At 53.0% G+C, this 11,934-nt stretch overlaps 1 protein-coding gene across 1 annotated transcript in view; it reads right to left on the bottom strand.

Moving 5' to 3' along the window:
- Nucleotides 1-627: 627 nt before the first annotated feature.
- Nucleotides 628-11,934, bottom strand: part of GALNT14 (polypeptide N-acetylgalactosaminyltransferase 14) — a 215,545-nt gene continuing 204,238 nt past the window's right edge. Inside the window, exons 14-15 of the mRNA XM_061432922.1 lie at nucleotides 2,403-2,522; nucleotides 628-1,214 (exon numbers count right to left, since the gene is read on the bottom strand). Of these exons, the coding sequence (XP_061288906.1) occupies nucleotides 1,056-1,214; nucleotides 2,403-2,522 (279 nt within the window). The 3' untranslated portion in view covers nucleotides 628-1,055. The remainder of the gene's footprint in view (nucleotides 1,215-2,402; nucleotides 2,523-11,934) is intronic.

The following is an 11,934-nucleotide window of genomic DNA, read 5'->3' as shown; positions in this document are numbered from 1 at the left end:
GCTGCTATGTTTTGGGGTCGTTTGTTACTTGGTGATAGACAGCTAAGACCATTACTAATTGACACGCAGTGAACTCACCTTGGCTGAGAATGTACAGGCATATTCTGGGAACTTTTAAACAATATGGGTCTGTTCTTTTCTTAAACCCTAGTTACTAAGAGTGGACAACCACAGAACCAATTCCCAGACCAGACTGGGGATTTGTTAGCAGAAGAAACTCCTGAACCAATGGCCATAGACTATAAAGTCATAGGGTCCACAGAGATGCCTAGGGCAGTGATTCCAGCCAGGGAGGAGCCTGGATCCTACCCTGGATCCACTGCAGCAGGGTCTCCCCAGGCAGAGCCTGGCGTTCCTAAATAGATGCAGCATCCCTGGGTGAGAGAGACTATGTCTCCCCTGGGAGGAAACACTGCAACTCCCCTCCTTGACATCATAGGAAATGAAGGGTCAGAGAAGTTCTTTCTCTTTTCAAGGTTGCACAGCCTGTCGGTGGTGCAGGGTTCCATCTCCCTGTCCTCCTCTTCATCCATGAGTCCCCATCAGCCCCACGCCCCAATTCAAAGGAGAACTTAACCTAGCTTCGAGCTAAACGTAAGTGGAAACAAAGTAAGAGACACACAGACAAAACTTTTAAGGTTCTTTATTTGTTTTGAAAACAACCTCCACTCTTCATCTTTCACTGGAGTCCTGCCTGGCCTAGTGACAAGGAAAGCTGTTCTTCTCTGGCCTCTTTTGTAAGACAGGGGACAAACATCAACACTTTCCATCAGATCTCTGTCTCCAGACACCACTCCGGGGCACACTCGGCCAGGACTGGAACTTAATGGCATTGAGAACACGGGGATCTGTCTCCGAGTTCCTCTTGGCTTGCATCTTTGCCTGCATCCTCCCTGAGACAACCGCTCCCGTCCTGGGGGGTGGGGGGGAGCTCTGCGTCCATCTCCCCATTCAGGGCTTCTGCTAAGCATGTGGCCACGTGCAGCCTGGTCTCCAGTCTGCATCTCACCCAGGGAAGCACCGCCCCACGGCCCCTGCTCGTGCCGAATGCTTCCTCAAGAGCTCACCAGGTCCCAGTGCTGGCTCATGAGTGAGGACTCACATGGATTGATGACGACTTCCCTGCTAGTCTCGGTGCCATCGCCAAACATGTCTGTGTCCAGGCAGAGGTGGGACGCCATGTGCTCGATGCGGGAGCCAGTCTTGGTCCATTGCTGGAGAGTCGGAGAGGGGAGAGGATTAAGCGGGATTCTCCGACTAAGGCCCTGGGTCCTAGCAACATTATCAGGAGTTCCAGTGTTATCAAAAATGTTGACACCACAGGGCTAGGGTCATCCAGAGACTTGACTTCATGGTCTCAAGGAGGAAGAGAGCTGCAACTAATTGCCTTACCAGGTATTGTTGCTGGCTTCTTAAAAAATTGGATTAGAAAAAGTAAAAGCAAAATCAATATGTTTGCTAGGAAAACTCATTAGAAGGCAATAACTTTCCAAGCACTAGGCCAGAAAATGTGAAGCAAGTTAGTCACGGAAGCAACGAAAGAAATGATCCACACTCGCTATCCACGCTGTCATGAAGGAGTGGGCGAGAGTGGCTGGGGGGAGGGCGCGGGTGGTGAAGCAGCAGGGATGGAAGGGCAGCTCCCTGCGCCTGAATCTCTGCTCCTCCAAAGAGCTTCAGCACACGAGGGCCCAAGCAGAGAGTGGGTCTCGTGTGGCTGCATCCCACACCTCACCACACACAACAAGGAGGGAGGGGATGGACAGGTACGGGGGAACTACTGCTGACCGTGTCATGGATGGATGACTCGGGGAACTGCTTTAAACAGCAGCCCTGTATGATGTCCATCACCAGCCTCATTGCACAGAGGAGGAAACTGAGGCTCAGAGACGTCCACGAACCTGCCAAGGGTCACACGGCTGGTGAGCTATGAAAATGGGCATCCCCACCAAACAAGACCCAGTTGGTGGGAACTGGGTGAAGCCAACGACTTTGCCCCCACAGGAACCAGGCACGTCATGCATCCAGAGTGCTATGAACTCCGTGGGACGTTCTGCCAGAGCCCGAGCAAGGCCCCCGAAGGCAGAGGTTCGAGTCTTGCTTATCCTAGTGGCCTGCAGACTCTGTCCCAGCATGCTCTGGGATCCTGGCAGGCGTTTGAGCAGGACTGGGCAGTACAGGACACACGTGAAGCAGAGGTCCGACGCGGTCAACAGGCTTTCACGTGGCAGCTGATGGCTGCCTGGGCACCACAGATGGGACCAGAGTTCCCCTCCTCTCTCCTAGCCAGAAGGATGTCTTCTTTATCAACTCTCCCTCCTCTCTAGCCTCTCTCTTTCCCACACACAGACTCAGACCTACACAGGCGGCCACCTCCCAGGGTGGATGCACTGAGCACTTACCTGTCTTTTATCTCCATTCTTGCAAAGGACAAGAACCACTGGGGCGCCAGGGAACAAGGTGATAACTGACAGGCACAGCTCCTCCTGCAAGATCTGCTGGGTGTAGGTGAAGGCCCAGATCTGGAAAGAAGAGGCCAGGCAGGGTCACCTCAGGGTGCTTGGAAGCCACCCTGCTGGGACACTACTGTGCCCGCGTGTGACAACTAGCACAGCTTGGTACAAAGCACTGGGGCGGGGGTCCTAGGAGGACCCCACTGTCAACAGGTCACCTGGGAAAATGCTGCTCAAGAGTCAGAGACTCTCAGGTCACACCTCCAGTGAAGTCCTCGCCCCTATTCCAATGAAGGGGACCAGCCTGGGGCAGGCAGGTCACCTCTGGGAGGCAAGGGACAATTCTGGGCTTGGGCAGGAAGCTGAACGACACCCCAGCTGAGTGTCACAGCCTCCAGCTTCTCTGTTTCGATGAGTGTCTCTTCCCCACACTTGACATTTAAAGCAGCCACCTGGCACGTGACCAGGGATCCCCCCACCCCCTGCAGTTGTCTTTAGAACATCTCTTCTTTGAAAAGACGTCCAAATCGGCACCCTGGAAACGTGAGAGCTCTGACAACAGGAAGACAGAGGGACAAAGGGAATGAGGAGGTGTTCTGACGGACGGGTGGAAGAAGAGCAGGATGGAAAGAAGGAAGTCACAAGAAATAAAACTGTTCCAAGAGGGCGCACACACACCAGTGCTCCACGGGAACCCAGCACTTGGCCCTGGGGCTCCTGCAGTTGGAGGAGCTGAGGAACTGGAAGGACGAGCAGAGATCTGGTGGCAGATGAAAAGGGGCATTCAGTGAGGCTCATTATGAGAAACGAGTTCCAAGTGCCACAGACAAGACAGCAACCAACAGCTGAAGCAGCCTGGGCCACTGCTTAGCTCTTAAATCAGGGGCAGGAATGCTGGCATAATAGTTGTCAAACTCGAACCTTCAAGAGGTTTTTCCCCAGGTTGTAAAACAGGGATAGCATCTGTCCTTTGCCTTCATCACGGGATAGAGAAGATTTGTGAATTGGATGCCCCAAGGGGAACTGCAGAGAGGACCCCAGTAAGCACTGTACCCCTCCTCTTCCATAACACCCCCACTGTCCAACTGATGCTCTGTTGCCATAGCAGGCCACCGGTGCCAGGAAGAGACCCAGCCCAGAAAGTCCTCCTGGGGAGTAGGATGGACATAGAGACAAATGAAGACTGGCTGTGAACTGAAAATTCCTGAAGCCTGGGAGGGGTCTGCCGGGGTTCTTCATGCTCCTCCAAGGAGTCTTATATCTATTCAAAACTGTTTTATAATAAAAACATTAGGAAATGCATAATACTCCTCTGGCCTTGTGAACATCACCATCTTACACGTACCATTTGCCTTCCTCCAGGGTTAGCTGAAAGGGGAAGACACTCACATGCATGGAGGTGACACCAGAACCATGACGATATGGCTAACACCAGCTCGCATTTCTTGAGCACTTACTGTGTACCAGGCGCTGTTCTGGGAGCTTTACACATGTTAACTTAATCATGAGACTCCAGTTAGGTAGGTACTGTTATCATTCCCCTTTTATAGAGGAGGAAGGTAAAGTCAGAGAGGTCACCCTAAGTCAGTGACAGGAAGTGGCCCCTGCACCCACTCTCCCCAGCCTCTCTGCTGTTGTTGCCACTGCTGCTGGAATCATGTCTGGTTCCAGGGCTCTTTTATTCAACTTAATCTCTGGAGAAGATGTCTGTCTCTGAGAGTCCCTCCTCCAGGTTGTAAATATTAAAACTATAGATTAGTTCCTCCTTGACAGGAGACAGCTGGCAGCAGGTTCTTCCTCTGGGCCAGCTTCCAACAGCAGCCCCTATGAGAAGGGAAACCAAGGTCACACCCCATGTTGGGGGCTGGGGAGGGGGGAGACCTGACATTGATGGGAATTGAGCAAGAATATGAGTGGAGGCCTCCTCTCTGCAGACCCCACAACAGACCAGGGAACCTACGCAGCTCTGGCCCCCAGCCTGAGCTGCCCACTTTTACTTCCCACCTTGCCTCTGTCCCCACCATGAACTCACAGCCTGCACCTCTCCGCATGGTCACTCCCCTCTAAGGGTCCCCTTGGGCCTGGATGTGGGTACTAAGGACACAGTCCATCCTCTGCAATGGACCCAGGGAGAGAGACCCACATGGGTCCTGAATCAGGCTCAGCGGTGGGTTCTAGGGTCCGAAACTTTTGGGGAGAGTAATGAAGAAAGTGGGCACAGGTCCTGGGTGTGAGCCCAGACGATCCCCTGGCCAGTGGAGAGGGGAGAGAAGGGCCGATGTTTGTGGGCAGGGCTGCCCGGAGGCCATTTGCCTAGGCCCATGGTACAACTGGCCTCAGTGTTAGACTTCCGCATTGTCGGGAAATGAGGCTAAACACACAGTTAGAGATGCAGAAAGATGAGGCTCATCGCTCTGTCCTGTTATTTTTAAAATGTCGGGTGACCACACAGCCTGCAGTGAACCATGAATTAGCATTTTAAAAATAAACCCTGTAATTATTTTATGATCACTATAATACCCTGGCTTTGTGTTTTTTTATGTTAAAAAAGTTAACTGATTAAACACAAAACTTAACATATACCACAATTTCTGGAAACCCATATTGGCATTTCTTTTTAAGTATCTTAGGGGCTTCAAAACCCAGAAATGCTGGGGATGGCAGGCGGGAGGGTGGGGAGAGGGGGTCCTTGTGCCCCGAGACACCTCCCATCCACAAATGCGTTTCAGGAAGGAACGCACATGGTACACTGGGGGGCTGGGGGCTGAGCCGACCATCCCCCAGGGAGGTCAGACAGGTATCGAAGCCCTCACACCACGTGGACTTTCCATTAGCTGGTGCTTTACTGGCATCAGAATAATCCAGTCTTGCATTTCCCCAGAGGAGCGCAGAGGAGACGAGAGGAGAGGAGAGAGCTTAACGGGAAGCACGACACAGGAGCAGGCAGGGCAGGAAGTGAGGAGAGGGTTTCCAATTCCCATTCTGCAGCCTGTCTGGCTTCCCAGAATGGCTGGTGATGAATGGGCTTATTAAATGAATCTGAGTCCGAAATGAATTCAAGAAGGCAGCACCAGTGGCTCAGGCCGGCCTGGCCTTGATCGCCAAGCACTGACAGCTTCATCTGGGGGACTGGAGAAGTCCCAGCCCAGTGCACACAGACAGCCGTATCCATGGGAAGACCCCAGAGGCCATCCTGGAGGCGATGCCCCAGGAGGGCATCTCCTCCTGGCCCTTGACCTGCTTTGCTCCTGCCCTGAAAGATGGGGACCGATGATGGGAAGGGTATGGTCCAGGCTGGACCACCTGCAGGCCTTCTGTGCTCAGAGGACATCTCTGGAGCTGCCTGTGTGAGTGGAGATGGTAGTGCCTGTCAGTGGGGAGCAGACCCCATGGCGCCCAGCCTGGGGCTCACCATCCTGCATTGGATGGAGAAGCAGAGAGGAAACAAGTTCTCATGAGGAGATACCTGAAGGAGCAAAGTTCTGAAGGAAGTAGGCAGGAAGCTAAGTCAGGGGCTCAGCACAGGGTTTGACCCTAGAATGGTCCAGAGCCACCTCTAGCAGGTAAGAAGCAATAAGCCCAGGGTAGTATTTCTCATCTCAGGTGCTTTTGCCCCCAGCCACCTACCCAGGAAACACTGGGCAGTGTCTGAAGGCATTTTTGGACTACTATGACTAGGCTGGGGATATTACTGACTAGTAGGTGGGGCCAGAGACGCTGTTAAACATTCTACGATGCACAGACAGTCCCTACAATGAAGAATCATCTAATACCAATGCCAATAGTGCTGTGGTTGAGAAACCCTAGCCGAGTCTAAGAGCTTGGTCTCTGGAGGCAGGTGGCCCGTGTCCTGCTTTGGCAAGATTCTCATATGACCTGGGTAGCCTTGGTCAACGTATCTAAGCCTTGCTTACACCATCTGTGAAATGGGGGTACTGACATGGTTCATGTGATTGCTGTGAGGTGAGGTAAGAAGATGCATGTGGAACACCAACCCACGGGCCTGGCCCCGGAGCAGAATCTCCGTGAACAGTATTTTCCCGACACGTGGGAAGGAGGAGTGGTTGGGTGAGGACAGAGAAACATTCCCAAGTTGACAGAAGTTAGGGGGCTGTGTTTTCCTTTAGGCAGAAGTGCAGCTCATTTCCTGCTGGTGGTCAGTTTCCATTTCAAAAATTCCCCCATGTGGGGAAGAATAAACAATGGAGAAGAAATAGAGGATGGGAGCCAGCCCTGCTGGCCGTTCTGTGATTAGGCAGCCACAATTAAGCAATGCCGAGGGCTGCTCCTGTCCTAGATCTTCCACTTTCATTGTCTACGTGACTCTCACAGCCACGCTGGGAGGTAGGTCCAATTTGATGGGAGGGGCACTGAGGTCAACGGTTGCTCTGGGCTACACCAGGAGCAGAGCCCAGGGTTGACTGTGAACGTGGGACCCCCTTGGTGAGATGGGATCCGAACCTAGCACAGCCCGGGCCATGGGCTGGCCTTGAACCTCTTAGGCCACACCGGGCATCACACTGGTTCATCAAACATGCCCTGGAAGCCCACTTCAGACAAGATGTTGGGCATGAACGGGTGGATTCAAGTGAACATTCAGTTTAGCTGACCTCGATGCACCTGTATAGCTGTAGGATCCCCCGAATGCACTGATCGGCTGTGCTGGGAGTCTTCAGCACCTGCAAGGACAGAGCTCAGCCACACCCAGTTTGGGGCCCTCTAACCAGGGGAGGCTCTGGGACACACTCCCCTCCTTTAGTGAAGTTGGCATCTTCACTAGACTCGCTCTGGAGTCTTCGTTTCCAGTCCATCCTGTGCTCTCCTCCCACGCCGTGAGAATACACCCAGGATGTACTGTGTTGGGCCCTGAGTGACTGCCGGGGCAGGAATCCTGGCTCGCCTGTTTATGAACCCCCAAACCTGGATGATCTACTTAACTCTGAGCCTTGGTCTCCTCATCTGTGAAATGAAGGTAACAGCAGCCCCTTACATGGAGGGGGATGCATAGACATTCCAGACGGTGCTGGCTACAGACCAAGAGCTCAGTTACTGCCTGTTGGTTGTACTGGTGCAGGATGCCAACAGGAGAGATGGCCCTGGAGGTCTCCCTTTGGAAAACTGCCTTTGCTTTACCTCCCAGGAGAGACATTTGAGAGGCAGTCATGCTGGGGCCATGCCCAAGGGTGTGCTGAGAAAGCTGGGGAGGAAGGGTGGTGTCAGGTGGGGAGAGACTGCTGGCAGCCTGTCCCATGTGGAGACTCATGGAGAGGCGCCAGTGCGAGTGTGGGTTTGGGGGGGAAGGGCTTTGATCTTCATCTCCAGGCCACCCAGCTGCCTGCCTGAATCCTTCACAAGTGGGTAGCCTGAATTGTTGGGCTTCCAGGTAGGAGGACACATTGAAAAGCTGTATGTTTTCCCCATTTCTTTAAATTGGGATATGGCTATATTGGTACATCTGTCTTTTTCTATCCTTCACAAATATTTTTCTAGGGAATCCAATAAAATTGACAGGAAACTTATTACCCAGGAGACTCCTGGGGCTTCACATATTTACAAACTGATGGTGTACTTCTCTCACTCTCTACCCAAGGTACCAGGCTGCCATCATCTTGAAAACACACTCGGGTTAACTATTTTGTTCCCAAGGTTGACAAACAAGTGGAGAAAGGAAGGTAAGGCAGGGTGAGGGATGGATGGGGCTGGGGGTAGAACAGGGTGGTAAGCCAGCATTGGAGCCAGAAAACAGCCACGGTCATATGGACTTCTCTCAACATCATGGACACCCACGTGCCCAGGGACATGCCACCTGGGGAGTGAGTGGCCAACTGGAAGCAGAATTCAAGGCCCCAGACACCCATGCTCTGCTCACCAGTCAAGGACCCCAGAAGCCACCACCCAAATGACCTGAGCCCAATTCAGGACCTGCATGGATCTCTCTCCCTGGGTCCATTCCAGAGGACTGACTGAGTCCCTAGTACCCACACCCAGGCCCTAAGTGGACTGTTTGGAGGGGAGTGACCACATGGTGAGATGCAGGCTGGGAGTTCACAGTGGGGACAGAGGTGAGGTGGGAAGAAAAGGGGGCAGCCCAGGCTGGAAGGCAGAGCCGTGTGTGTCCCCGGGCTGGTACAGAGTCTGCAGAGAGTGGGCCTCCATTCACATTCTTGCTCAGTTCCCGTCGATGTCGGGTCTGCCCCTTCCCAGGTCCCTGACATGGGGTGTGACCTTGGTTTCCTTCTCACAGGGGCTGCCACTGGAAAGTAGCCAAGAGGAAGAACCTCATGCCGGCTCTCTCCTGTCAAGGAGGAGCTGATCTCTAGTTTTAATATTTACAGCCTGGAGGAGGGGCCTCAGAGACGGACATCTTCTCCTGAGATTCAGTGGAATAAAAGGGCCCTGGAACCAGTTATGACTCGAGCTGCAGCAGCAGCAACAGCAGATGTAGTGTGGCGGCCAGGTTTTCAAATTCTGCCTTCCTCACTTCTTAGCATCTGACCTAGGATCATCTCTCCAGACCTCAGTCTCATTATCTGTAAAATGAGGATAATATCTACTTAACTGGGTTTTTATATCACTTCCTTGACATGGCCTCTCAGAGACAGAGAGGTGGGGGCAGGAGAGAAGGTGAGAGAGTCCGGGGTCTGAGGGGCAATGTGACATCTCTGAATGGCCAAGGGGTAGGAGAAGCCAGAGATGTGGGAAGGGAGAGGAGGAAAGGAGGGTGAGTGCATTAGCAGGAGGGGTCGGGAAACAGGAGGAAGCTCAGGGAGTCTATGCAGGAAGGAGAAGCAGACACCGAAAGGAAGAGAAAGGTAACCTAAGTCAATCCCACAAGGGTGTACACTCCATGCACACACAGGCTCGAACACGCACACACCCAGAAACACATGCATGCACCCCCAGGCACACACCTGGGGCACCAGTCTGGCTGAAATAACTATGTGGATTTCTCTTCATGGTTTCAACACCTTCAGAATACTTGGACAGGCACCCCAGGCCTGCTGTTGGCTGTGGGCCCCGCTAGGAGAGAGCTGTGTCTAACCCGGCTTAGTCCCACCCTGTACCCCAGCACGCAGCCTGGTGCCCGGGGCACCACGCACACTCAGTAGGTGTCATCTGTTGATGAAAACTGAACATCTTCCTAACTCGTGTGTTCTTTCCATATCCCGAATTCGAACGGCTGCCGCACACACCCAACTGTTCTCTCTGAAGCAGAGAGGAGTGACAGCTTGGCAAGATCTTCTAGGAAAGAACTCTTTGCTCACTTGAAGACTGTTTTCATGATAAGCCGTAGTTTACAACAGTGACAGCTCTTTCCTCTCCCCTTCCTCACTCCACCAGAATGTCAGCCAGAGGAGGGACCTTTCCTTCCCAGTTAAATGAAGGCCTGGCAGCATCTCCCTTGGCCAGGTTACAGGAGTAGGGGTCTCCTTCCTGAGACCCAGAGAGCCTGTGGCTACCCCGCTGCCACTTCTTATGCAACCAAAGACAGAAGAATCCCTACTCTGCTACAAACGGACAAGGCAAACTTCTGTTCCAGGGAGCGGGGGCAATGACATTCTGGCTGTTTGCAATCCCCCACGAGCAGGGCCCACACACAGAATCAGAAGAGAGCGATGCGCGTTACCTCCTCACACGTTTCATAAAACGCCATTGACAAGTGGTGTCATTCTCAGCCGCGCTGCCACACTTCAAGCACAGTCGACACCTCTGTCTCCTTCCCCCTTTCCTGTCTGACTCAGGCAGCCCCCTCCCATGTCCTGCTAGAGCAGAGATGATTTTTGGAACAATCTCGGCAATCTGGAGGCTGGGGGTGTGATGCCTCAAGTGCCAGGCCGAGGCCATGGGTTTTTGTGGCAGACACTGGGGAGCCATTGAAGGCTGCATGGGGATGGGGAACCATGGTCTGGTGACTACATGTTACTTGAGACAGTGGCCATAATCTAACACAGCGGTTCCCAAGCAGAGTGGTCTTGTCCTCCAGGGGCCTTTGGTAAAGCCTGGAGACAGCTTTGATTGGCATGACTGGTGTGTGTGGGGGGGATGCTACTGACATCCAGTGCGCAGGGACCAGGGGAGCTGCTAGATAGCCTACAGCACAGAGGATGGTCCCCACCACAGAGTGACCCGGCCCCAACTGTCAATAGTGCCGGAGGGCTGCTGATCTGGCCTGAAGAAGTGAATGCTGGGGCCGAGAACAGCTATTCTGAGGGGAGGAGGGCTGGGCCTTGCAGGAATGGGGGATGCGGGAGAAACAGGAGCCATGGGAGATGATGGTCAGGACTGGAAACTCAGAGCCTGGGACAGGTGACCACTCAGAGAGAATTAATGGGATGGTGCAATGGCTGGGGAGCCTGATAGGTGCTTGGAGCCATCTGATGGCTTGAATTTCAGAAGGGTTTGTCACGGCCGTGGACTGGCTCGATCGCCCGGTGTTTGAGAGGGAGAGTCAGCTAAGTGTAAACCCACCAGCCTCCATCCATCTCCTGGGCTTGCACAGCTCCTACTCCTGAGGATAAAACTCAACCTCTTCAGCTGGGAAAAGAGGCTGTGATGTGCCTCTTCCTCTCCGGCCTCACCTTTGTAGCTCCCTCACATTCCACCCCTCTGACTATGTCTTAAAAGGCACCCTGCCTCCCAGGCCCAGAGCGTGGTACATGCTGGACTTCCCCGCTTGCCCTTTCTCCCCTTCCTGACCCATGTGTTTTTACTCATCTCTGAGGACACCACTCCTGCTCAGGTCCTCTGGGAAGACTTCCCAACCCTCATGTAGAGGTTGGACACCCTTGCTCTGCACTTCTACAGCATCATGGACCAAACTCTCTCCAGGGCAGAGATTAGATCACAGTGGCTGCTGACTTGTTCAAGGAACATTAGATCCCTCGAGGGGCCACCAACGCCGGCCACTGTGCATCTCCACAGTCAGCAAAGAATGTACATGTTTGTTGAGTGAATCAATGAATGAATGAGTGAATTCACGGTTGGGTGAAGGCACTGAATTTGTGAATCAGTAAGACAGAGGAGGTTACTAAAGCTGAAAGCATGAATAAAATTTCCAAGAAACCACTCACAGAGAAAAGAACAGTGAATTGAAAACCTTGGTGAATATTCACCATAAGGGTCTGAGAGCTGGGGAGAGGAGCCAGCAGTAAAAACAAGCAGTGGAAAGAACAGAAATGCAGGATAATTGGGATCATGCAGCATCCCCAGAGCCAGGAGGGAAGTCACGAGATGGACAAGCTCTAGTGCATCCAGCAGGTCAAGTGTTACAGAGGTTGAGACAGGCTGTGAATGTGCCAGTGACTTTTAAAAGAGCTCGATCCTCAGAGGGCAGAACACTCACAGAGTGTTGATGAATCAGCTAAGGCACAAGGAAACCTTTCTGAGAAGGGGCGACCGAGGTCTCTAGACCTGGGGAAAGCAGGAGAGAACAGAGGTGGAGCCATAGGCCTGCGGAGGGCAGAAGAACGATGATCAAGGG

Source organism: Bos javanicus, chromosome 11 (genome assembly GCF_032452875.1).
Source record: "Bos javanicus breed banteng chromosome 11, ARS-OSU_banteng_1.0, whole genome shotgun sequence".
Classification (NCBI taxonomy): Eukaryota; Metazoa; Chordata; class Mammalia; order Artiodactyla; family Bovidae; genus Bos; species Bos javanicus.
This window is presented reverse-complemented; position numbering and strand designations above follow the sequence as displayed.